This window comes from Phaenicophaeus curvirostris, chromosome 4 (genome assembly GCF_032191515.1).
Source record: "Phaenicophaeus curvirostris isolate KB17595 chromosome 4, BPBGC_Pcur_1.0, whole genome shotgun sequence".
NCBI lineage: Eukaryota > Metazoa > Chordata > Aves > Cuculiformes > Cuculidae > Phaenicophaeus > Phaenicophaeus curvirostris.
This window is the reverse complement of record NC_091395.1, coordinates 23,352,103-23,380,079: the sequence shown is the minus strand read 5'-3', so window position 1 is coordinate 23,380,079 and position 27,977 is coordinate 23,352,103. Positions and strand designations below refer to the sequence as shown.

At 37.8% G+C, this 27,977-nt stretch overlaps 1 protein-coding gene across 1 annotated transcript in view; it reads right to left on the bottom strand.

The window, feature by feature from the left end:
* COL25A1 (collagen type XXV alpha 1 chain) overlaps positions 1-27,977 on the bottom strand; it is a 313,462-nt gene that overhangs the window by 37,842 nt on the left and 247,643 nt on the right. Inside the window, exons 15-20 of the mRNA XM_069855550.1 lie at positions 24,828-24,881; positions 23,275-23,301; positions 21,110-21,154; positions 16,066-16,098; positions 15,866-15,901; positions 11,919-11,963 (exon numbers count right to left, since the gene is read on the bottom strand). Coding sequence (XP_069711651.1) covers positions 11,919-11,963; positions 15,866-15,901; positions 16,066-16,098; positions 21,110-21,154; positions 23,275-23,301; positions 24,828-24,881 — 240 coding nt within the window. The remainder of the gene's footprint in view (positions 1-11,918; positions 11,964-15,865; positions 15,902-16,065; positions 16,099-21,109; positions 21,155-23,274; positions 23,302-24,827; positions 24,882-27,977) is intronic.

Sequence of the window (27,977 nt, the reverse complement as noted above, 5' to 3'; positions counted from 1 at the left end):
AGAAACCTCAATTTAGTTTATCAAAAAAATATATCGAAATTGTGAGTTTTCTCACAATGCTCCAGCTGGCCGTTGTTCAGAATATGATAACAAAGGAATGAACTAAGACAACATGTCATAGAGAAACATGTTTTTGTGCTGTCATAGGAAAATAACCTTACCCTTTATATAAGTCTTTGTATCAGTGCACACCAGCAAGAGTAACAAGGTTGTCATTGCAGATGGAAACACTTCAGTGTCTTTAAATGAAAAACGATGCAGATTCAATCATTCATTTTAGTATTCAACAGCCCCAGACTGTTTCAATACTAACTTTACAGGGCTAATTTCTTGACCAAGTAATTATGACTTCAGGCAGAAGAAATATAGAGACTACAGGATTCAGCTTGTTCAGTGGTAAGGCTGAGAAGTGTCAATCAGAGGTTGATACACTTTGCCTGGGACTATACCAGTTGCATACCACAAGAAAACTTCAGGCCAAAGTAGCATCTCTACAAAGTTTGATGTGGCAGTTATGGTGGATGCCAAGTTGAATGTGATCCAACAGCATACTCTTATCACGCACAAAACTACCTGTAATAGTTGGGACCTGGCCACACTAGGAAAAACATTCAACTCTCCCTCTATCTAATGCTAGTGAGGCTAAGTAGATTAAAAGACACATCTGATTTGCCATCTGAACTAAGCTTCTACGTTAAATGACAACATATTTGGATGAATTGAAATGAAGCCACACCCTGTCTAATATTTCGAATCTCTTGAGTGCAACCACAGCATAAAGCATTAACTACACTGCTCATTTGAGATACTTCTGCACCATTCATGTTAGTGGAGGTAACAAGAGTTTCAGGTTTGTCTCTGGTGTATCTGCCTCGGTTACTCAGAAGAGAAACATTTACATGAGAAGTCAAGCTTATTCCTTGTACCCATTGTATCCTGCAATTATATTCTGCAAAAATATTCTGGGTTCCTGCTTTAAAAAAAAAAAGAGGGAAAAAAAAGAAAAAATGTCACTCAGACAGAAAATAAAAAAAAGAGAGAATCTATCAAAATTAGAACTGCCAATGATTTCTGAAATATTAAAGAAACATTTCCTCTCAGAAAGACATTCTGACGTCCCTGTTATGCAAAGGCAAGTGAGAGACCATTCCTATCAGTTAATTGCACAAATACGATGCCATAGAGTTACGTGGCTAGACAATCAAGGACTAAAGGCTTCTAGTTTTTCTTTAAGTATGTTGCATCTATTACTGAGCTATCACATAGCTGCAGGAAATCAAGCATGAAGACTTGCTCTGGCTCAGACAGCACTTTGATTTGACAACATTGTAGCTCTGAGATTCAAAGAAGCCTCTCCTGGTTTTAACTATCTTGCTCAAATGAACTTACAATTCCTTCCAAACTCCAGTGAAATGCTGAGCGGAATGCAAGGTATCAGTGACCAAGATTTATAATACTTTTCTAAACATCTCACTAGAACTACTTAAAATAAAAAAAGTTTTGTCTAGTAAGAATCTACCACAAACTGCTTTGCCTACTAAAGCAAGAGTGGGGAACACACATTCTGGAAAGAGTTATTAAACAGGTAGGTTTTTAAACAAGAGTAAGGAACTCCTCAATACTACATGGCAGCTGCATAGAAAGGCATCAGCCAGTGATGACTCGGTGCATTTTAGTTTAACTCTTTGGTATACTCACGAGATCACTGCTTAGAAACTATTGCATTGCACGGAAGTCAACAAGATGAATTCCTGCATTCAAATGTCACCTACTGTGAGGGCCTGGAGCAACTTCTATCCTATGATACAAGCAACCTTATATTAAAAATATAAAATCAATAAGCTTGTGAATTATTTCCAGTTTACGAGAGTGATTTGTTATTTTTTTAAGTAATTTTTATGGCTTGGTATGTTAACATTTTAAGAGATTAAGGCACTACTTCTATGCAGGCTCATTTTCACCCTCAAATATTTGTCAACGGTAGAAATACTAGTGAATCAGAAAGCAAATGACATACTACTATTCACAGACCTTGTTAATGCACATTTTCACCTATTACAATAAAATGTCTGAAACAGAACAGAGCCCTATGATGGCGTGCTGTACACCTAGCATAACGTAAGCCACATAAGAATTTAATAGTAAAACCCCCACCTCGTAATTTACATCAGAGGACAGTAAAATTTCAGTGAGGCTTATTATCTACACATATTCATAACTAGCTTCCATGATGATCAAATATTTTATGGGCTGAAGCAGAGGGTAGCTTTGATATCAACAATTCACTTTTGCTGTCTTCTTTTAACTTTCACAGAACCTGTAACGGGCTACAACTTGGACTTTCACTTAAAAAAAGTCCAACAGTTGAGATCCCATCTGCAACACCAATTAAATGTTTTAAGCACCACTAATTTGTCCAACATTTATCAACAATGTAGTTATAATACTGTACTCAGTTAGAATTAGCCTTCATTGTGAGAAACACAGAAACACAATTATTTGTGTTCTCACAGACAAGCCAAGTCCACTACCAGTGCCTGAAATACACAGCTCTGTGCTGATAAAAGCCATCAGTAGAGCAGTTGCTGATACACTGTTTTCCCACAAAAGGCTTCTCCTTCTATAATTAGTCTTCTAATGAACATAACACACAATTTCCCATCCAGGTCAACGTTTGCCTGAAAAGAAGACCCATGCTGCGGAAAAGCATCCAAACCATCAACTTTTCTATAACAACAGAATAAATTTTCTTCTGTTTCTGAAATTACAGAAGCTGTCCTACTTTGATAAGCAAAAATATTTGAATATACTGATAAAATACTCTATTGTGCTAAAGCCATAAAACACACAAGATAGTTATTCCCTTTACAGATATAAAATATGCAAGAGCTCTTAATTTATGTCTTTACATTCCCATGGCCACCTTATTATTTTCCTTCCACACAAGATGACTGCACTATTTTCTCCACGTTATAGAAGTGAGACTACACCACCACTTAGACCATGAATTTGCTACAGACAATGTAATCTCAGTCCTTATCCTTATCTAGTGCTATTCACTAGAACTAGCCAGAGAAGTTTAAACGACAAACTTACCACTTTATTACATCGGTCACTGGTTGTGAAATGTTTCTATTCAGTCTCTGCCTCAGTGTTTATCACCCTTCACTGGCATTCACTTGCAAGTCCCAACATACCAAGGCCAGGAGTCGCGTGTTAGGTTGGCAAACCACGCCGAATCATCCAGAATTCTGTGGAGGATTCTGGTAACGTGGGCTCACCCTGCAGTTTCCCAAAAGGGAAAACCTAGCTGTGTGAGCAGACATGCTCCAACACACCACCTGGGGACACGCTTCAAGCTTCCAAACTCCTTCCTGTAGGCCTAGTAATTCTCCAAAAATTCCTGTGTCTGGCATGAGGCAGCCTGCAAACTCCTCAAGAGTCACAGACCCCGGCAGAGCCTGAAGTGTCCTTTCTGACAAGCTCTGACATGGAAGGGTCCTCATTTTAATCACTTCAAGAGGATAAGGTATGCTTCTATTCAATGTTACCCTGACTCACTCAGACATTTTTAAAGTAACATAGTATGATGCCATTTCATTGTCTAACTCTACTGAAAGGAACCTGCAAAGATGGAGGTGTATAGAAGAGAAAGCAAAACCACTTCAAACCTCAGATGCAATGCAATTTGGAGAACACCTATGAAGTTATAATAAATTGGATTTTGTTCACTGGTGCTTGTGTTGATTTTCCAGAAATTGCCATTTACTTCCCTTGGACTCTGTTTCAGAGATTGCTGTCTAACCAAAATAACTGTGACTTTTCTGCTGTGGAGAGGTGTGAGGGCCAAATACTCAGGAGTCTACAACAGAACAATTCGGAACAATTGATTAAGCCACGCTTACTCGTCCCCTGCCTGCTCATTGCCCTCCTGTATCTGTGCGCTCAGTTCCAGTGAAGCAATTTCTTGGCTGCTCAGCTGTCCTTAGACTATACAGTTAAGAGAGAAGGGCACCTTACAGTTTCTCACTTTGAAGGGCTTTAAAGGGACTTGTATAAAGCCTAATGTCCATGAGAATTTTGCTTTCGGCAGGACTACAGTACTTAGCTCCTAAGAAGAAAATGAACAATGTAAAAGGAAGTCTGATAAAGGAATCTAACCCTGCCTTATAAGGTCTTTGTTAAGATTTTTCATACCAGTTCAGAACTTGTTCCAGAAATGGCCAGTTAAAACAGGTTTTCTGTCTCACTCACATTTGAAACCATATCTTTACTTCCCAGTTTCTAAACTTAAAAGAAAATTTGTTGACGGGAGCATCACGGAATCAAACGCAGAGATCAATATGATCAGCGAGTGTTCAATTTATTGAGCTTAGCTGTTTCTTTATAAACCCTTTTTGGTTACATTACTGGGTGCCCACGAGGGTATCTACACTGTATTATTGGTTAAAGGTAGCTGTACATAAAGCTATTACTAACATATTATTGGCTAAACTACTGCACATGCTAAGAAACCAAGTTACACTAAAATTAACTATGTTGATGGTTCTCTTCCATTGTTTTCCTTTCAGCTGGTACTCATTCCCACCAAACTAGCTCTTGTATTCCTTTCAGCTGGCCTTCGTTTATCTTTCAGTTCTCTGTTTCAAGGCTTTGTTAGAATTGCTCAGTATCAATCAGTCCCACAGCATCCAGGCCTTCTCTGTAAAATGTTCCCACAATAATTCTGGTTTAGAGTTTCCAAATGCATTTTTAGCTTTTATGATTAATTGAGAGCTAAAGAGTAAAATGTACTACCTTACAATTTGGATAAAATCCTGAAGCTCTGCAATATTTTGTATGACATTTCCATTTTAGTGAACCTAATTTTCTCATTGCTTAGAAGGTATGCTGCTTTGGAAGGTTGCTAACAGAACCAATAATAATTCTGATTAATTCTGCACGCCTTAGTCTTATCAAGGAGTTCTTATGAAAAGGCTAATTATAATTCAAGTCAGCTTGGTACCTACTTTTGAGGACTAGAATAAAAAACAATTGTTTTTATAAGTGTCTCATTTTTAACTCTTTCCAATGATTGTAATGCTAATTTTTCAAGGGTCTGGTGCCAAACTTTTTCCTTTAGAAAACAGCTGGACGACAAATCTAAGGAATTTTTGTTGTTACTCTAAAAGACCAAGACCTTCATTGCATGTAGTAATTTCTGACTGTATAAAACTGTATTTGAGGCACAGAAATACTTTCAGGTTACTGATGGCAATTCTTCTTTGTGGATGACAAAATATTTAATTTCTGAAACAGAATTGAACAGAAACATCAGAATATTGGACTCTCAGATTATTCAACTGTGTTCAAAATTTTGGATTTGGAGTTTTATTTTTTTTTAAAGACAAATTAAACTATGCTATAATATATATATGTTATGATACAGAGCCTTGTGAGTCTAGTCTTTCAATGAGTAATAGCTTTAGAGGAAACAACATCCTGTGTTTCAGTTTTAGCCTTTTCCAGGAAAGACAATGAGAGCTATTATGATTTGGAGGATATAGTTTCTGATGAATTAGTAAGAACCGCGTACATCTTCAAGAATGCAACAGTGAAAACCCCTGACACATGCATACTACTCAATGTTACTAATGATTTCATTTTCATAGAATCATAGAGTAGTTAGAGTTGGAAGGGACTTTAAAGATCATCTAGTTCCACCCTACCTGGACATGGGCAGGGACATCCCACTAGATCAGGCTACCCAAGGCCCCATCCAATCTGGCCTTCACTCTCATGGTGAAGAAATTCTTCCTAATGTCAACTCTAAATCTGCCACTCTCCAGTTTATACCCATTCCCCCTTGTCCTATCACCACAAGCCTTTATGAATAGTCCATCTCCAGCTTTCTTGAAGGCTCCTTTCAGGTACTGGAAGGTTGCTATAAGATCCCCTCGGAGCCTTCTCTTCTCCAGGCTGAACAAGCCCAACTCTCTCAGCCTGTCCTCATATGAAAGGTGCTCCAGCCCTCGGATCATCCTTCTAGCCCTCCTCTGGCCTCGATTCTCAAAATTAGGTCTATGCAATTCCATGTCTACCCTATGCAAGTGATTACTGCCATACCATATGGAAACCAGACAGCTAGGAATGAACAAACAAAGCTAGGTATGTAACTACATGAATGCAAATATATTTTTGTACATATACTTCCACTCTGGAAATCGCATACTGAAAATCAGTTGCACAGTTGTGCAATTTCTTAATTTTATCTTTTTTTTTTTTACCTACCTATTCACAGAGCTACTTCTGAAAACTGGCACTCCGAGCACAAGTGCAAAGTCCTGTTTTTCTGGATCAGTTCTCATGCATCATCATAGCCTACTTTTCAGTATTAGGCAGTCCCAGGGAAGTCAATCTAAAGTAATTGTATGAAAAGATATGAGCTGCTGCATACTGGCAAGTCTATTGAATCAGCCAGTTCCACTGGATTTTAAAACACAGAAAACTTTCCCTCCCTCCCAAAAGCAGAAGGGCTAAGCAGTCTTTCTTTTCTTGTGCCAAATCATTCCACAGTAGTTTTCTTGAGCACGACAGAATACAAGCTTTTTGCACTCACAAGCTTTGTTTCAGCATTTGTTTTAAAAACACAGAGACATATGCTAGAAATGTCAAAGAAAATACATACAGTGCTGTCACTGCAAAGATGCTTCTGTTTTGTGAAGGCTTCCCAATGCCATGGTGAAGTTGAGGAGGTTACTGCCCAAATGCCAGAAAATGTAACACCATGGATTTGAGAGATGTCTGACATTACAATGAATATGATTGCCATTACAGTGAGTGAGTGCTGCTTTGTATTATCCTATAAAAGTGATGAGATAAAACAGATATACGAAGTTTGTTTTTCATAGAAAGTACTCTGCTTGGCGACAGTTGGGGGATATCAGAGCGATGAGTTAATATTCTGTGTTTAGGTGCCTTACTTGCTTCCTGAGTGACACAGTGTAACACGTTCAGGGGCTCATTAAGTTTCCAGTCATTCCTAAACAGCAACAGGTGCTTAGAAACCTTTTTCCAGCATGTCACAGACAGCTTCATCACTGTCTTGAAAATAACTGACTGCACTCGTGTTTCCTCCATGGCACCAACTGACAATGAGGAGAGAACAAAAAAGAACAGGAAGAACCCTCAAAACATCCGCATATGCATAGTGAATGGGTCTACAAAAGTAAGTAATAAAAGACCCTGCTGCATACTCTGAATTCAGATATGATACTTGCATATCTGCCCAATGTTGCTGTTCATTCAGAGCCCAGTATCATGTTCAATCAAGCTCTAACAGGTTTTCAGGAACATACCATAATTAATTAATTGAAATGACATTGTAAGAAGCTGAAACTTCCCCAGTGATTAGTATTTATTAATCTTTTAAGTAGTTTGCCTACATGTTCAAGCATTTAGGACTGGATGCCTTGGAATCTTCTTCAACCATGATAAGAAAGATGAGATGGAGCTGGAAAGATATGGTCCACTGCCTGGCATGGCATTTCTGTTTTCACAGGCTGATTTAGCATTTGTAAAGACTGCTATGTATGTGCACAGTTCCTTAAAACATTTCATAGTACATCCTGCCACTATGGAGAGATTCATTCACAAGAAAGGAAATGTGGAGTTCAAGAAGCAGACTTAAAGATAAGGAGACTTCAATTCCTTATGCAACAGTCAAAGCATAAATATTTAAGACCAGAAGAGGTGCATCCAATGACTTATAAGTGCAGAATATCCTCATATCTTGACCTTCTTTTCTTTAAAATGAAGCACTAGAAGACAGTAAAGCAATCCAGAACTGGACACAATACTCCAGATGAGGTCTCACAAGAGAGGAATAGAGGGGCAGAATCACCTCCCTTGACCTGCTGGCCATGCTTCTTTTGATGCAGCCCAGGATACGGTTGGCCTTCTGGGCTGTGAGTGCACAAAGCTGGCTCATATTGAGCTTCTCATTGGTCAGCATTCCAATGTCCTTCTCTGCAGCACCACTCTCAATCATATCATCCCCAATCCTGTATTGAAACCATGGACTGCTCCGACCCAGGTGTAGGACCTTGCACACAGGCCCACTTCTGCAGCCTGTCCAGGTCCCTTTGAATGACAACCCGTCCTTCCGGTATGGCAACTGCACCACTCAGCTTGGTGTCATCTGCAAATTTGCTGAGAGTGCACCCAATCTCACTGTCAGTATAATTGATGAAAATATTAAGCAGCACTGGTCCCAGTACAGACCCCTGAGGGATACCACTTGTCACAGATCTCCATCTGGACATCAAGCTGTTGACTACTACTCTTTCAATATGACCATCCAATAAATTCCTTTACCACCGAACAGTCCATCCATCAAATCCATATCTCTCCAATTTAGAAAGAAGTATGTTGTGGCAGACTGTGTCAAAGCCTTTACAGAAGTCCAGATAGATCACATCCATTGCTTTTCCCATGTCCACTGATGTGGTCACCGCACCACAGAAAACAACTAGGTTGGTCATACAGGACTTGCCAATGGTGAAGCCATGCTGCCTGTCTCAAATCACCTCCCTATCATCCATATGCTTTAGCATAGCTTCTAGGAGGATCTGTTTCATGATCTTCCCAGGCACAGAGATGAGGCTGACAGGCGGTAGTTCCCAGGGTCATCTTTTCCACCCTTTTTAAAAATGTGCACCATGTTGCCTTTCTTCACAATCACCAGAAACTTCTCCTGACTGCCTTGACTTTTCAAATATCATGGAGAGTGGCTTGGAAACCACATCAGCCACTTCTCTCAGGACTCTGGGATGCATCTCATTAGGTCCTATACACTTACACATATGAACTTTTGCTATTCATTTATCTTATTTCCAGAAAATATATTGTCCCCGTTCCTTGACTGCTTGGCGAGCTGAACATAGATTTAAGGTATATTCATTCCTCTGCAAGTATTAACACATTTCAGATGCACTTGCCACCTAGGGATAATGTTTCAAACCTGCTTGGGAAATGTGTTTTACCAATGATTCAGTCAGAAAAAGGGAGAGGAATGTTTTAATTTCTAGAACATCATAGGAAGTCACAAACTTAGAGTACATTCTGTAATTCCGATTATATAAGACCAAAGAAAGATTGAAAAGTGTAGTGTGAACCCTAAAGATTTTAGCTGCAAGGGACCTCAACAGAAAACTTTGTGGGAGACATTTGAATGTGCATGTGCATGCCTGTGTAATATAACAGAAATCGAAGAGAACAATACTCCAGAAAATAAGAATAGGATCAAAATAATACCAGCAATACAAGAATATTCAGGTTTTCTTGCTGGGAAAGAGATTAAATGGCCGTTGCCCTATATCAAATCCTGTAACTTTCTCGTACATGCACCTGCTAACGCTCTGCTTAAGTTGCCAGATGTCCATCTCTCAAAGTCTGGGAATGGTCTGCCAAATTCCTATCAACAGTTACTCTGCTGGCACACAAATGCATGAGATCTCTGTAATGCATTTAAGTTTTAGGAAAAACTTCCCTTATGGAATCATCTTATATGCTGTTACAAGTTCCTAGATGTTGTAATGACATTGTGTGAGGTTTGTATTAAGCTTGTTGCATTATGACACCATTGCAATATCACTATTAAGACAGAATAGCAAGAACATTTCTTAGAGTGTTTTATAAGGTCCTATTGGAATAGACCCCAGAAACCTTGAAGAAAGTGTAACAAACAACAAGCAACAAGCAGTGAAGGAAAAATACTCATAGCTCCAAATGAGCATCGTATAGCAACAACAGATTGCAGGTCCAGACAACTGGATTTCCTCCATGCTCAAGATTCTTATCTATCGCTGTTAGTTCAGAGTAGCTTTCAGTCAGTATCAGTTCACTAGAAGAGAGATATCTCTGTAAGATATCGCTGAGGCTGCTCTTGGAAATTGATGAGATGATTTTACCACAGAGAAATATATTTTTTTCCTAAAACAGAGGGTGCGAACAGGGGCTAAACTACTGCTTTTTCTTTGCTGATGAGTGCTCATATTCCTAACTCCAGCCATTCTCTGGTTCCTGGTACCAGTTCTCATGCCATAGAGGTAGTCTCTATGACAGAAAAATGTAGGTTTTTTTCTCTAGACTCCTTAACTAAATAGAGTTAACAAATGCCTTGAATACAACAGCATCCATGCTGCAAGTCGGATGTGACCAGATCTGCTTTGCTCTTTCCTAAGCACATTCTGCTAGGTTGCTTGTAATGCACCTAGCATGCATCTAGCCACCTTAGTGCAGAATTGCACTTGACTGAATTTCTACAATGAACCACGACTAGCCTCCCCCTGGCCTAGAATTTTAATAAGCTAGTATTCTCCTAAAGGATTAATATTTGACCAAATTATTCCATTTTATTCTGCAGGCAACTGCACTGGTTTTCCACTGTATTCACTGAATTCTGAAACAAATTTTCACTGTGCAAAACTCCCGCAGTTCATTCATCTTTGCCTCTACATCTTGCCTTTCATGCGAATCTGAAAGCTGCCCTTCTGAGACATTCTTACCACCAACAAATACAACTTAACAGCAATAATTTCCTCAGAGCAGAGTCTCACATTTAAAATTTTTATTTACTTGCTCATGATATGCATGGACATGCATGATTGGCCTGAACGTGGAATACCCAAAAACCAGCTGTAATCCCAACTGATTTTGGGAAGTGCCTTGAGGATGCTACTCTAACTAAGCTACCACTTTGCTCACTGTTAATGTAAACAGAATAGAGACTGCTGTCAAAGTTCCTTATAGAAATACAGTTCTATCACACAAAGGAATCTGCTTCTACATGATCTTCACTAGTCAATACAGGTTTCATTCTCACAGAAGATAAACAACCTCCCTGGGAACTATATTTTCAGGTATTACAACACGGAAACTTTAATATGCACATTCAAATCTTCCCATAATTCACTAGTAACACAGAAGGGAAATAATGCTTGGATGCTGTGGCAATTCACAAGTCCCTTGAGAAAAACACTAAAATTGTTACATTCAATAAAATAAATCCTGAATCCTACCAAAATGGACAAGAGTTTGGCCTCTGGCTTAAACCCATTTTTATTGGATAAATAATATAAATTATGTCCTAAGGTATACACAGGCCACCCTGGAGTGCAAGGAAAAGGTTTCCAAGAGATTTTGCTTTCTGAAATTAGTAGTCTTTGCCATGAAAGAGAAGTAACCACTCTAATCTGCATTCATTCAGGACACATGAATCCAATAATTTTGTGCAGCATTACAGATTTACAGCTCAAACTGTGTAGCTGTCTGCAACTCCTCATGCAACCACTTAAGCTAGGTTGAAACCAACCACGTTTTCTGTATCAACTTATCTAGAGATCCCAGACAAACCGGAAGCCAGGGACTAAACAAGGTATTAAGTCAGAATAGAATCTTATTAAAGCATTTTTACTTTTCAGTGGAAATCACTGCTATGTAATGGAGCACAGGGTATTTTTGTTGATAGAACAAGTTCTCCACAGCCTGTGTATAATTAATGCAGTTCTTCGGCTGGAGGTTTGGTAAATTCAGTAGACTATTGCTCCTGGAAAGCATCCATCAAAGTGGAAACCAAGTAAAACTTTGATGACAAGCCTCTTCTGTTAAATAGAAATAGTAAAACCTACTATATCTTTTAGAAGCACTAGAATGCAATGTTCTACTTCAATTTTTAATGTAAGATATACTGTTTGCTTACTCAAAGACACTTAACAAATTTTCTATGTGAAACCTTTCTGTAACAATTCTCAGTTCAATACCAGAGGCTCAGAACAAATAGCACAAGCACATTAATTCCATTTCAGCTACATTCTTACAATCTCCCCCCTCTCTGTGATGTCCCCCCCCCAGTAAAAGAGAGACTACAGTTTGTTTACCTTTATTCCAGGGAGTCCAGGAAGCCCAGGAAGACCTGGTTCACCCTATACAGGAAAATTACATAATATTACAGACATTATTCAGTTATGGTCACTACCCAGTGAACACCTCTGTATATTCTGCAGTAAGATAAAAGAGCATAGATGACTGCCAGTCAGTTCAAGCAGGGCTGATATTTTCGAAATGAGTGACTTAAATGTAAAATTAGTAATAGTCATGTTAAAAACTTAAATATCTTCTGTGAACCTTGGATGTGAATATGACACCCAGATAGGAAATTCACCCCAGGAAAGCCAAAAATGTATTCACATTAGAGTTCGCCAAAAAAGAAGGAAACAAGCATAATTTTACATGCTGCCATTTCAGTTCCGTACTTACAACAGATGTTTAATTCTGTTCCATTTTCAACTCTTAGCTAGAAATTGTGTTGTATAACTGTCTGATTTAGCTACAAAGCAATTCAGAAGAGCTTGGTTTAAACTGTGCAATTCAAGCAGGACTGCATTATTATAACTGGGCAGTCATTTTCACAGAGCTATCTGTAGCATCATTTCAGTACTTGCTATTTATCTGTGAATATATATGGTGTTATGAAGGGTAGTGGGAATGTAACCTTCTACTGCTTTACCCAAAACTGCCTTGCTTCTTTAAAACTGCAATAAAAAGACTTACAGTACTGCATTTGCAAGGGTAATTTTGCAACATGAATTTAATGGTTTTGAAATGAAGTTGATACTGGTGTAAGGCATGAATGACATATTTGCACAAATGGTCATTTTGAGATATCAGCTAAATGGAAAGATGTTGTCTAGGGAAATAAAAATTATGAACAAAAGAGCAATAACATACGAAGGAAACATTATTTGAAAAGTTAGAGATTTTCTTTTAATACAGACATGGATTCTAACTAACACCTTGGATCTGAATATTCCCTAAACTTTCTGGAAGCTCAGGTCTGAACTCTGAAGCCAATTTTTACTTTTATAATGAGTTGAACTATATTCCAGATTTTATATTCTCTCGAGCTTTACAGAAATCCAGATTTCAACTCAGTGGTTTGGGCTGATTCATACAGATTGTGCTATTAAAATATTTTATGTGTGTGTGTATACACACACAGTTACATACATTCATACACTCACACATACACATTTATAGATTCTCAAACATAAACACACATACATAAGACATGTTTGTCACACTACAATACCCAAATATATTTTTTTGAGGCAGTAGGATTAAATAGATTTGAAGCTCTAATAACGAAGTTACATTCTGCCGCAAACTGAAAAACACAATACAGGGTCTGCAAATCACTTTACTAAATGGAGTAACTTTTAATGTTACAGAAGGATCTGATAACAGCTTCTCTGTCTGTTTCAGTTGCTCCAAAATTTTAACTGTTCACATTGCTAAAAAGCACAGGAAAGATTCCAGTCTCAAAATATTAACTACAAAACGATATGAAAAAGCAGAGGCTGGGATGCTGTTTTCAATAGACACTTATTTCTAGATACGTTGTCTAACACTTTCCAAAGCAGGAAACAGGTTTTCAGTCTTGCAAATGGATAATCCTTTAAAAGGCCTCCATCGCGCTCCTTTCTGACAAAGTACTAACTCCAAAACCCTACTCCTTTCTCTTTTGGTTTCTTACCTTAGTAGCCACACATACCACACTGCTACTGTGACCTTTTCCCTTCTAATTGTGGAAGCACTAAATTTCACTTCTAAGCACAGCAATTGAATAATTTTAATTGAGGAATCTATTACTGTTGCTGCAGTAGTTCTCTGTTTAGTCTTAGAGCAAGAGCTAACCCCTATAGAGTCACACATAACAAGCAGAAAGAATCCAGCAAAGTCAGTTCAGAGTCACAGTAATCTAAAACAATTAAAAGGACCCTCGAAGTACATTAAAGAATGTAAAACACAATGAAGTCACTATTGCTTCATTAGAATTAGTATTGTAGATGAACACATAATATTTCCTTTTCTGGACTCTTCCTGAAACAAAAGACATGGGTGTGATTTACGAGAAGAATGATTTTTAAAGAAACCAAGGCTGTATACTAACTCTACCTCATAATGCTAAATCTGGCAGGGTAAGTCACTGTATCACCTCTGCAATACATATGCCACCCAATAGCCTTGTCAGGCCACTGAAACACTGTCACATTGCATTTCACGCAAATAATATTCAGGTGGGCAGCTCAACATTTGTATGTCCTTGGCAGACGGATCAGTGATAAGTGGAAGAAGAGGAAGAAGTAAACTATAAGGAAGGAGGGAAGATACAGGACAGAAATTGGAATGATGCACAGTAGGGGGAAACAAATTAAGGTGACATAGAGGGCAGTGACAAGCCTTCTGTTGAAAAAGGGTCTCCCACAACCTTTGGTGGGGTGAATGAGCAGGGGGCAGAACAGCAGACACTGGGCTGAAGGAGGCACTCTGAGTCAGACCCTTATGGGAGCTGCTGATCTGTGCTGGGGACATGTGGGTGGCATACTGGGAGCTTGTGACATGGAAAGAATGCATGAAGCCCCCTTTGGCGTGAACAGCAAGCTGAGACTATAGAAAAGTCTGAACTGCATACCTCTTACTTATCTATGTTACCCAAACAAGATCAAACCTGAAAGCCTGTGGACTGAGATCCAGGAGCTTGCTGAGAAATCACTTCTAGTTTTGCCTCCACAACAGCCAGCTAATGAGGGTATGAATCTCAACAGGCCCTGAAATGAATTTTCTAGTTTATTACCCAAGGAGAGCATACAGTGCAGAATGGACACACTTAATGATTCTGTGGATTAGATAGCTTTACTTTGATTACCTTTCCTAATTAATACTGCATTTTACCAAAGAACTGCATTTGCGGCCATAGTAGTCTTTCTTCAGTCTGTTATAACTGATGACAGTTACAACTCCTCAAAAACTCCAAACCACTTAACTTTTATTTGTTTTTATATTTCTGCGTTTTGGGGTTTTGCTTAGTCACCAAAAGACCCTGATTATTAGAAAATGGTTGTACTGCCATTCATTTTATAGAATAGTAGCTCTTGCCTGACTGGCTGGAATATCTGCTAGCTCAACTGGCAGCTGGGCTCTACTCCACCCTGGTGGCAGTGTGTAATTTTCAATGTTATAAAAGCCAGAACGATGCCAAAGGCTCCCAGGGGAAATCAAGTACTACAAAGCAAAAATCTGGCTCCCTTACTGTCTATTCTCCTTGCCCTTTCACCACCTCTCCCAGCAGGACCTGCCTCCTACTCTCATGAAAGGCAACTGAAGGCACAGCATTTGCTGTGCCTGATGTACTATGGATTCAAAGAGGACATTCCTCAGCTTCAGGGGCCTCATGCAGCACATTCATTACAGCTCCTGCTGGACCTTTACTTGCAGCCTCGGCTATGTAGCAGCCAGGGAAATTTCCTCTGGAAGGAAGAACAGAGTGGCATTACCTGCTCTGTGTTCCTCTAACCATGTCACATGCCTCTGACATTTTATTTTCCCTTATAGATATAAGTAAAAGGGCTTCTAGTCAATATTTATTTTTTTTTCCAAATGAGAAGCAATAGTGTACCATACTCTTAAGATTAATATTCAGTCAAACGTGCACGGTTAACTTGTGGTCACTCAAGGAGCAGAGCCATTCTTTGTTAGTTTCACCAGCTGCAACTGGGTAAACTTTCAATGCAGGAAGCACATTGTGACTAGAACAGGAGGTGAGTTATTCTAATATTGCTTTCCATGCTAATTAGTATCATAATTCCTGTGCTTTTTAAAATACAAAATGATTATACACCACATGTGTACAGGCCTTGAGCGGTTAAAATTATCTATGTTGGGCTCATCCTAGTGTGGGTAAATGCTATTGGTGACATCTGCATAACCACATCTATCACAAATCCAACAGTGAGGAAAAGGAAAACTGAACATTTCCAACCAATACCTTTTGTCCAGGCCGTCCAGATTCACCAGGTTCACCCTGAAAGAAAAGAGATTAAAGATATGAGATCTGAAAAAATGAATTAAAAATCAAGCTGGGGAAAACACTAACATTAATGGTACTTGAAATGCCCATAACATTATAAAGTAATACAGACCAACCACCCCTCTTCTCCCTTTACAACTGTTTTGAAACTAAATTACCTTAATTCCTGCAGCAGAAGAACCAGGGTCACCCTGATACAAAATCCACAAGAAATAGTCATGGTTATTAAAAATACAGTCTTCCAGGGAACAGATATAACAAAACTTGCAAGATTATAGTATGATTATCTAACAAAATAACTATATAGTAAGATTACCTGTTCTCTATGCTGCGACATTGGAATTTACCCAAAGAATTTAAGTGATGTGATGCAGAAAACAAATACTGTTGTTTTCAAGAACATGTACAGTTTTAGTTTTATTCACCAAGTAAGAATAACATTTAACCTCAAATTTCACAGCTAGTAATGTAGATGTAATGACTGCAGATTATTGTCTAAATGACTTCATCAAGCCAGAAGATGGAGCATCCTTTGACATCTCTGAATTGCTGATATACATTAGAAATAATTTATTGCCATTTACAAAGAATACGAGCAAACTTTTTGACCTAATTCTACCGGTGGCAAGTGTCAGGTCTCAACTGATGAAGCTTTATGTGCTAATGAGGATTAGCCGTGAAAAAAAGAACCCAGTGAGATATGTGTTTATCGGCATCATGACAGGTCACAGCTCTATTTCCATAGCTCGTTAACATATTTAAACAGCTATTTTAATGCAATTAAGTGTCATAATTTACAAGATGAGAATATATATGTATTCAGGAAAGGTCTTTGTTCTGAGGAGGCACCTAGCATTCAAAAAGATTTGCCCGGATTTTGCTGGGTTAGCTGGATTTAACAGGCAGTGACATGCACAAGGACAGAGGATAAGTAAGTGACCTAGACAAGGAAGCTTTTAGCTCCCATTTTTGTACAACCATTCCAGGATCCTTAAAATGTTTGCATACTCATTTTGATGCACTTTTGTTTCTTAAATGACACAACAAATAAAAAGGAAAAAAATAAATGAATGAAAAATTTTCTAGGCAAACTATATGCTCTTGAAGATGGCTAGAATGCTTACCTTTGAAGAACTGTCTCATTATTCAAAATAAAATTGGATTGTTCATTGTAAGTAACAGGTTGCTACAAAGTAGCAGCTTCAAGCTCTCGATCAGCTTGCTGGTCATTTACATAAGTAGCATAGGATAAAGTACTGTAATCAACTTTGAAGATGTATAAGCAGAGTAAAAATGCTTAATATTTGTTGTATTAAAATACAAATAGGGGATAGCCGTTCCTGATGGTTCATCAAAGCTGCAGAAAGTGCTCCATGGATGCCATAGTTTCAAAGTCGGTTCGGGTACGGGGTCTTTTTGGTAAGTTTCATAAAATTCAGTGGTACCAGATAACATGCTCTCTGTTCTTTGAAGAATCAGAATAGATTTCCTCTACATAGTTAGTAAAGCTAGCACTTATGTGAAGGAATGAAAAAATCAGTTTTATGAAGGATTGATTCCTGTCTGGAAACCTGAGCTGCCTTATTCTGATAGACACGCATGAGTGATACTTATGATATCCCTTACAAGCATGTACAACTGCAAAGCCTCAAGGACTTTTTATAGCTATAAAGCGGCAAAGCAACTGGTAATAGAGAATCACCAGTTAAACATTTTAAAGGATTGTGATGGGTATGAAGGAGATAAGACACAAGGTATTTATAAACCACCTTCATGCAAGAATGAAAATGAATATGGGATTAAATAAAAAAATTATGGTGCAGCATGTTCTCAGTTCTCTGATGAGTCAGTACGGAAATGAAGAAATTTTAGCAGGGGAACATGCATACAGAAGAAAAGTACTTGGTAGTTTCTAGAGACTAAGGCTGCAGTAGAAAAGTAGAAGCAAGAACTCTAGCCTGGCATTGGTACTGTCTTCAAAGTAGGACAACTCAACAAAGATAGTTTCTTTCTTTAGTCACAGATCAAGAAGGCAGCACCCAAATCCATATTTCTGAGAGCCACAGAGTATAGAAGTTCAGAAAACAAAACCACATTAATTACACAAACAGGAACCCATTCTTAAACCAGCTCTGAAACTGTTGTTGCCTGATTTGTCTCTCACAATATAAATGAAAATTTAGTATTTATCTGATAGGAAAGTTACTTAAGCTTCACATAAACATCTTTCGGTGTTTTTTTAAACCTCTTGTTTAGTGAGCAGGAACGGTTTGTACATATATGTGGTTGAACACCTGAGAACTGAATGGATACTAGGTTTATCTCATCTCTGAACAATACACCCAGCAGATCTCTTAAAAACAGTTAGTAAGTCTTGCACTCCTCCTCACAGGTGTTCAGCTGGCAAAAACTTTCAGTATTCATCTGGTAGCGAAGTTTCATAAAGTAACACATATCCCAAGCTTTTCAGAGCTACCCAAACGCAAGACACAGTTTGTGTAGTAGGGAAAAGCTATAACAGAAGATATGTATGCATAATGCATCAATAAGGCTGGCTGTGAAATTTACTGGAACTCAATTTCATCTGCTTCTTTTAAGATACCAGGCTTTGATGAGTCAGGCTTTTTTTTTTTTATGTCAACCTCTTGCTCAATAGAAAGCACAGAACGGAAAACACAGAAGAAACACTATTGAGCTACACTGAAACCCATATTATAACAGTGTTTACAGTCAAGGTAAGTTTAACTGCCTCCTCAAGATGATCATGACACCCACAGAGAAAGTAAAGACACAAGATACAACCCCACCCCCCCAGAAAAAAAAAAGCCACTAGGGCTACTCTCAGAAAGGCTACTTGAAAAATCAAGGTAAAACGTCAAGGATATTTTGTCAACATGTTAATTAAATGTGGCTGCAATAGTCATACTGATTTCCTCTAACACTAGTATGACTAACAATTACTGGGGAAATTCATGCTGGAATTATACATAATGATCATACAGCAAAAACTCCCCCCTATGCTGAAAAGCAGTTACGTAGTTCAAATATAATACAATGACATCAAGTTCAATGCTCATTCCTGAATTATATGACAAACTCCACTTCCCTAAGCTCCCTACAAAGCGCTGTTTGCGGAGCTATGTATCAGAAACCCTAAGCTGCAGCTGTCCTGTAAGATCTGGATCTTTTTTTTTCTGGCTGACAAATTGTCTCACAGGGAGGCAAAATAGAGGAAAAATAATGAAAGTTAACTATATCACAATTTACTCTGTTGTGAAATATCATGCAGTGGATTCTAACCTATTATGGTTAAAGCAATGCACTCACACAAACAGCATATAATCTCATGTTACCACCCCATATCTGAAATTTATATGAAAACTAGAAGAGATGGCAGACTTCTGTATTAAAGAGTACAACAAGTTTATTGCAATTACTTCAATATTGCAACAGAAGAATCATAGAATGGTTTGGGTTGGAAGGGACCTTATACATCATCCAGTTCCAAACACCTGCCACGGGCAGAGACACCTCCCACCAGGTCAGGCTGCTCAAGGACCCATCCAACCAGGCCTTGAACACTTCCAGGAAGGGGTTATCCACAACTTCCCTAGGCATCACTACCCTCACTGTGAGCAATTTCTTGCTAAAGTCTCTATACTTTCCACAAGCTGATCCCAACTAGACTACCAAACCACTGAAAGCTCATGCAGAAATATTTAAAATGTACTCGGGCAGAAAGGATTTCCACTGGAAAACATAGTGAACTTTTTCTTTCCTTAAAAAAGACCCTGAGCAGGGGTGCACTGCAGCCCACAGTGCACTGTGGGCATTCTAGAGGATGCATGGTCATTCTCATAGTTCATAAAGCAGAAAAGCAACAAATGAAGCTGCACTAAGCTTCCCAGAGAGATTATAAACTTCCCATTTACTTGTTGCAGTACTATATATCTGAAAAACAATCTCATACTTGCTAAGAGACGGCATTCTTGAATTGCATAAAAGTGGAGCAAGATGTTAGTGGCATATGTTGTGTAAGTAACTAAACAAGATTCTTGAGACTTCCATCTAGGTTCATAAGCATGACTGTAGATGAAATATTATTTAAACGAACTTTTGGAATCAGATAATTTGACTAGTCTTAAATCTAATGCCTATGATTAATTGTTGATTTTAGAATATGCTCCATTAAAATCCCTGTGTTCTTGAAAACATAGTTTTACTGTTTCCAAACAGGACCTGAAAGATATGCATGCATTCCTTACCAGACTGATAAATCCATCACAAATTTCTCCTTGCACTAAACTGATGAGACTTAGTTAAGCAATTGAACATACAGGGGTACAAGAAGAAAGATTTATGCTTCTACTGAAGCATAGTCACTAAATGAATACTTATAGGAGCATATGAGTTCCAAAGTGATGTCCAGAAGAGATCTCTGTGATTGACCCTTCTTCCTTTGCAATACAGGCTTTGCTCTGACTGCTATAGTAAAGACTATGACTTGGGTAAGTAAAGCACATTTAAAAACTCAAGTTCAATTTGTTTTTTGCAGTGATACAGCATGAGTCTCATAAAATAAAACAAATCAAAACCAAACGGAATAAAATTTTGACAACATCTTCTGTTTATTGACTTCTATGACATGTTGATAGTTTGCAACAATGAACTAACAAGGTATTGAATGAGGTTATTGCTGATGTTATCTGGCAAAAGGGCTTAAAATGTAGTTTTTATCTTCATCTCTCTTTGAGGGAAGCTGTCTATCATGATATTACACTTTTTGTCCCATATTGGGTTAGTCCCTCTCTTTGAGTGGAATGCAGAAGGGAAAACATAAAATTATATAAACGATACAGCTATAACTCAGCAGACCTCATTCTGACAGCCTGGCAGGTTGTGACCAAAATTTCTGTAAGCTGCAAATTTTGGCAGAGGGTGGTTAATTAGAGACATGCTGATGTATCCTACACTAAAGCTCCTGCTGCGTGGAGTCAGGAATTTTGTGCTTAATTGGACAGAACAGTGACATTTTTTTACAATACGCATAAAAATGAACTCAGTCAAATCATTCCACATCTTAAAAAAAGAAAAAAAAACAGTTTTAAATGCAATTTTCTTTTGATCAAATTATTATCTTCATTAGCTGGTATACTGTATGCATGCCTAGAGCACTCATCATCATCTTTACTACTAGCATACCTTTTCTCCTGTGTCACCCTTCAGTCCATTTTCTCCAGCATCACCCTATAGTTAAAATATATATTATATTTCAATGGTTTCATGTAAGCACACAGTATGCAGACAAGATTCAGCATACCAACAAGCTAATTTTGTTAATCAGGTAATCAATGTCCCTATGACAAGGTCAGGAATCATGGTTTCTAGAACTGCTATGTTTGTTGCTTTAATGCAGTCTTCACTACAACTGTAGATTCTTTCACAGGTCCTCAAAAAAATCCCAAAACTACTGAGTAACTATCTTCCTGTCAATATAGTCTACAGACTTACCCAGTTCTCTGTCATTTAGCGACGAAGGAGTGGTCTCATGACGATTCAAAAATTAAATTACGTGTATGTATGTTTTTTTCTAACGCAGACACATTGACCTAAATGTATCTAAGCAAATTTGGGTGACAGTCACCGAATTCCAATAGTTTTTATTAAGATTCTCAAGTAATTTATAGTATATACTCTGTGAGTTTGAAGCACTTCCACGAATGATTCACAAACTACCATTCCTCCAAGAAGCCACCAAAATTACTGTTTTCTCTACATAAGTTCTATGTATTGTTTATTGTTAAAAATGTGAAGTCAGGTAACACTTCTTCATGGCTGGGTGACATTTTATATAACTTTATATAGAAATAATTTGAAAGATTTATCTATAAAACACTCAATTTCCATTTTTATTAATATTGCCATACAGTAAGTCCAGACTATACCAAAAAGTCTTTGTTATTTGTGAGATTATAGACCAAAAATTTCTGTGAGACTTGAGGTTCATGTAAAGTGTGAGAAGTACTTAAGATACCAAAAATATTGATAAATGTTGAGTCTAAGTAGGCTGAAAAAATATGTTTGGTCTTGCTCAGATAACTAGTTCTAATATTCAAATAACAACATTCAGCATCTGTCATATGGTTCTGAAAACCTCAATGTAAAAATCTGTTCAGGGGATTTTTAACATGGACCATTTGATACATTACAGTCACTGACACACTGGGAGCTAGCAAAAAATCCAGCAGCATTTTAATAAAGAACTTGATGAAATGTGGAAACATGAAACAATTACGGCTAGGAATGTCACCCCAAGTTCAATAGACATGATAAAGGATATTGAGGGCATTTATAATTACATTTCTTTTAGGAAAAGGCAAAGGTTAATTATGAAAAAATATAATGATTTTAAGTAATAAAAATTCAGTATATGTTTAAAAAAATTAGTTATTCCTACTGAGTCTGAAAACAAAGGATTACTTAAGTTCAACAAATATAATTTCAACCAAATTAATGATTTCACAAAAAGAGATTCCCTATTATATACTTCTACATGTGGGGTATACATTTTCAAAATTCCCCTGGATTATTTTTATGATGTGCTTTTGAAAAAGGTGAAATTAATTGCCTTTGAAAGCATGCCTGCAGTGGCTGTTACACAGATTTACACAGATCTGGAAGGGAAATACAATTGCAGCTGCAAAGACATGGGCAAAATATTCTCAAGAGCAAACTGGACCTGAATATAAATAATTCTTTTTTAAACATGTTTCAGTGTACTCACAGAAGATGAGTCTGTGTACAGATTCCTACTCAAAATAAGGCTTGTATTATATCTCAAACTGTCCTTGTACAGATGCAGAATCATAGAATTTTAGAATAGTTTGGGTTGGAAGGGATCTTGATGATCATCTAGTTCCAACCCCCATGAAGCTTGATTCTCACTCAATGTATACTCTCATGTGGGTGATTGTACCATTCACTCTCGCTGGAAGAGCAGAATTATGCTGGAAGAGGAGAATTACACCCATGTTTCGCAGAGCGGAGCTTCTTCTAGCTCCATGTCTTGTCTTGATATGGCTGTGGACTTCAGAGAAGTAGCTCCTCACTCACTGCAGGTCAGAGCACCATTAGTATACCATTTGTGCCGCTGGTACCTTTCCAGATAATCTATAGCCTAAGATCATTTGGACAGGCTGGAGATTCATTGGGTATTTACTTGATGCTAGCAAAAGCTGCACAAGGGCACTCAAGGTCTAGGTAGTAGCCGAATTTATTTCTTCTTAAACTTGGAATCAGTGCACTGGCAATTCTCCAAGCATTTCCCCAAAACAGAACCATCACAAAGGAAGTGAAACTTGTCTCACCTTTTCTCCTCTTTCTCCAGGGTCACCCTAATGAAAATAACAGGAGCAAAGAAGTCATAATTTACTAATACAAGCAAAAATCAAAGTGTTAGTATCACAGTCTTTAGTATGCCAGTTACTATCAATTAAGTCACTACGGATTACTTTGTCTCAGATGATCAAAATCCAACAAGATCATCTTCAATAAACAATAATGTGTAAATTTAATAGAACTCAACAGACAGTACATCTTCAACACAATTTTAAAAGCTTAATGATGTGCACATAAAGACGTTTTCGCCCCACATCAAACCCCTGTCAAACAGGCATATGTGAAGTTGCTTGCCAGGACCTAGATGACTCCTACGTTTGTTGAAGGCTGAATGGGAGGGGAAGGTCTTATGATTCTGTTAACGGCTTAGAAGGCTCTTCAGGAGAGACAAAAAGTCTTAAGTGTATTGAAATAATTCATATTTGATTGAGAGCAAAGAGCCTTTGGTGCTCCTTAAATTCTCTGTAACAAAAAGATGGTTGATAGCCATTATTTTTAAAACTATAACTTGCTTGAAAAACTGGCTCAATAGCTAATGCCCTTTTGCACACCAGCCTGACCTTGACAACTCATCTCTGCATTTCTGGCTCAGAACTGCACTCTGGCCCAACTTTGCCCCTTCTGATGGCTGGTGGTGACCAGGCAACTCAAAGACTGCAGCTGTGAATACGAATTAAGCATTAACTGCCATAATTTGGCTTCTTTTGTATACCAGTAAGAAAAGGTCATGCTCCCAAATGGTTTGTTTTCATTCCTGATGGACAAGCAGCCAGTCAGGGAATGTAAAAAGCCTGCTCTCCTTGTCTGTCAGCAGCAGCGTGAAGCACAGAATCAGCTGAGGAGCACACGTGCACCAAAGACACACGGTCACAGCTGATGGGATTAGAATTTAGCATTAGCCATTCCAAGAGGCTCACGGATCCCATCATCTCAGATGTGCTGAGCTTTCTTTTAAATGAAATTATTGTAAGTCTTATGTTCTATTTCATTTGTTCAACATTTAAACAGTAGAACAAATTATTTAACAATAAATTAAGTGCAAAGAGACACTCTGATGTAACAAATACAGGCTGACATGTTCCTAATAAGGCTTGTTACTAACTGCCATCATAGCAGTATCAGCCCTCGAGACTTAACCCTGACATTTGTCAAAGAATTGACCACAGTAGTTCTTGAAAAGAAGCCTGAAACATATTGTAAAGAGGATAAACAAAGCCCTTCTAGAAAGGTCCCCAAATTCCCAAACACTTGCAGGCATATTGCATTCACTTGGCAGTGAGTGCATATGTGTCAGTACCACTGTCTGGAATTATACATGCAGATATATACATTATACATGCACAGCAGAAGAATATGCTTCTTTATGGTGAAATATGTAAAGCTTCTTACAGCACTGATCACTGGAGGGAGCAGATCATTAAAAGCCAGTCCACTATAAACCCAAGCTGGAAAGCATGAGCGCCATTTATACATGCCCTCACATACCGTGTGCTTCTGTTTTTAATTCATTTTCAATACTGACCTTAAGCCCTGCCTCTCCTTTCTCTCCTGCTACTCCAGGCAAACCAGGTTCACCCTAAAGGAAAAGAAAAGGTTAAGAAAGACATGATGAAATATATTAACAGCATTTCACCTACTGTCTCATATTCGGTAAGTAATGATAAAATTTAAAAAGACTGTGAATATGTACTCCATGGTTTGGCAATAAAATACCTTATTTCATCAGTTAGTGTGGATTAACTCTAATCAAATCCTGTGTAGATAAGAAACAATTCTACTGAAGGCAGTGGAAATACACAGGTGTCAAACTAAACAGAACTGTGATTTCTGATCCTGAAAAGTTGGCTAATTAACCTTATGAGCATAGTCTTCCTAGGAAGACGGCCAATGCTTTCCTCTTCTCTACAACTTAGGAACACTGCAAGAATGGTTTATCTTAAATGATTTTGACATTTATGCTTCTATTCTCATATGGAAGGCAGATAATAAAGAAAAATGAGAAGGGCTCATCTCTAGAAATGGAAGGGTTTGGAAGAACAGAGAGCTTTTCAATTTTTAAAATATACCCCACTTGTCCATTTTTCATACTTTTATACCACTGGCTGAAAAGCAGAATTAAAATATTTTAAAATTTTCAACATTACATCAAGGTTCCAAATCTTGTGTATGTTTGATGGACAGCATACATATTCTTCTACAGTTCAAGAAATCATAAATAATTTTCATAAGTCAATCAACAAATAACAATTATTTACAAACTTCTCCTCCCCCCCATTTAAAAACAAAAAATCCAGCCAAACAAGCAAACGCATACAAACTCCCAACAAACTCTTAGAGACATTTTCTAGTGTTTATTTCCCAGATTTATGGAAAAATCACAGATATTATTTATTTCAGGTGAAATAATAAAACAGTTGTTAGACTTTATTGTAAAACAATGATGGGTGATGGCTAATTAAGTAAAACTTTCTGCAGAATTATGTCTGTTTCACAAGAAATACTTGTCTTCTTTGGCAACCCTCTTGTACAAGCTGCACTTTTGTGGGGGCAAAGCATGTTGAAATAACCAAAAAAAGATTTGAAATAGCCTGCAACTATGTTGTTCTATAAGTCCTTTGCTATGTAAATGTGTAAAAATGTGTAAAAGTTTAATACAAAATCTAACATCAAAATCAAATTAGAAACAGTAATTCATATCAGAAACCCAGCAGATAATTTTCATATAGTATTCAAACTTAGTAGACATGATGAACCAGCCCTCTGCTCTATATTTACAGCAGAGTTAAAATAAAGGCTTGTTGCAAATGCAAGAAATTGTACCTTCCAAACCTTCCTAAAAGCCTTTCCTTATAAAGGACTTTTCTCTTTATTACTTCCAGATTACTTACTTATAGATATATAGACTCCGATCCTCCATGAAATCATCTATTCCAAAATTAAGTAACAGGATCATCAATTACATTTTAATTTCATCAAGAGTTGGATAACTTCAAAATATAAGCCAGAACCATTGAAGTCTTAGTGAAACTCTAGTGAAGTATTTTCCAAGCAAGAGAAAAAGGGTTTAGGTACCCTTAAACTCACACAGAATTAAGAAGTCATTTGAGACAGCCCTTTTTCAAGGGTACTTTGTACTGGAGTAGCTCTACAGCTGGAATAGTACCACAGGCATTTGATATCTAAGTGGTCACGATTTGAGGCTGTAGGAGATTAGGTGTAAATGCCCTAAAGGACTGACCTAAAGGGCAATTGAAGAAAACTGCCAGTTGACAAAATGAAGCAAAAAGGACCAATGAATACGCATGTGTTTCTCCTCATTCTCACACTCCAAACAAGTTTGTTTGTGTCCTCCTCATTTTAAAACAGCTGCTGTTGGCTGACGCTTGCAGGGGCTTAGATGTGTAATGAAAGGGCTGAAGTCCTAAGCTTGTGCTTTCCTCCCAGGTTTATGTATCAGCACTATGACTGCAGAGAGCTACTACTGTGACAAAAGAAGACTTAATGGGACAACTACCTTATTTTCTTTGGAAAAAAGTGAAAACCTCAGGCTATCACATATCCCAGTAAAATCCCTACTCATACCAAGAGTCTCATATGTGACTTTCCTATGGCTAACACTACACTTCTGGCGATGAAAGTACTAGTCAGAGGCATTAGCACAGCAGAAATTAACTATAGGAATGAGAAAGATTGAAGGCAAACCTAGAAGGACAGCACAGAAACTACCTTGCGTCTTTATGCTTTTGAAATGATTATCCTTCTGTTCCTAATGGCCAGAAGAACAGGGGCTAAAATAGTTTTCTGCCTTACCTACAATATTCCTTTCCCTAGTTTAGAAACCTATTTTCTCGCCCATATAAGGAAGCAGGGAGTAATAAGATAAATTAAAATTGTACAGTGCATAAGCTACTCTATGCCCTATCCCTGATGAACAGTCCTAGTGCACCATAAAAAAAGCTTTGTGCTAGGGAACTTCCCTTTTTCATACTGCATGTCTGGTAGGCATGGCAGTCTGACTTCACATGTGGGTATTTTAATAATTCCATAAAAGCCTAACATAAAAGCCTAAAGAACGAAACAACCCCCTCAGTAAAACCCCAATACCCTCTGCCCCCCTACCCCAAAAAAGAGCAAAGCCTTGACAGACCACCTATAGGTTAGGAAATTCCAAAAGTAGTAATGAAGCAAAACAGCAGCTAATATTTTGAAGATGAGTAGCTTGATACCTCTTCCTGGTGTTATTTTAGGAATATTAGTTCCAAAAATTATTTTGATTCTTGTCTTGAAAATAATTTAAAATATTACTGTTAGGAAGTGTAGCTTCCTACTTTTCTTCCATTTAGTTACTTTCAGTTATTTACTTATTTATTAATGAACCCATCTGTTAAAACTGGAGTGTAAAATGCTGTATGAGTAAGCTTTAGCCCCACAGGTTAGTGTTTTGGAGATGAACAAGAAGTATATCTCTCCTTTAAAAGGCTGCAGACAGTTACACAGCTGTTCAGGGAGTGATGAATGCATTCAATGTCATTCTATGCAATAATTTCAATCAGACTGCTTTTCAACCTGGTAAAATGAAAGAAGCTATAAAACTAGATCCTTAATCTCACATATTTTTACATTCACCAGGCCATTCCTAATGTCTTTCCTGACTCATATTGCAGTCTCTCTT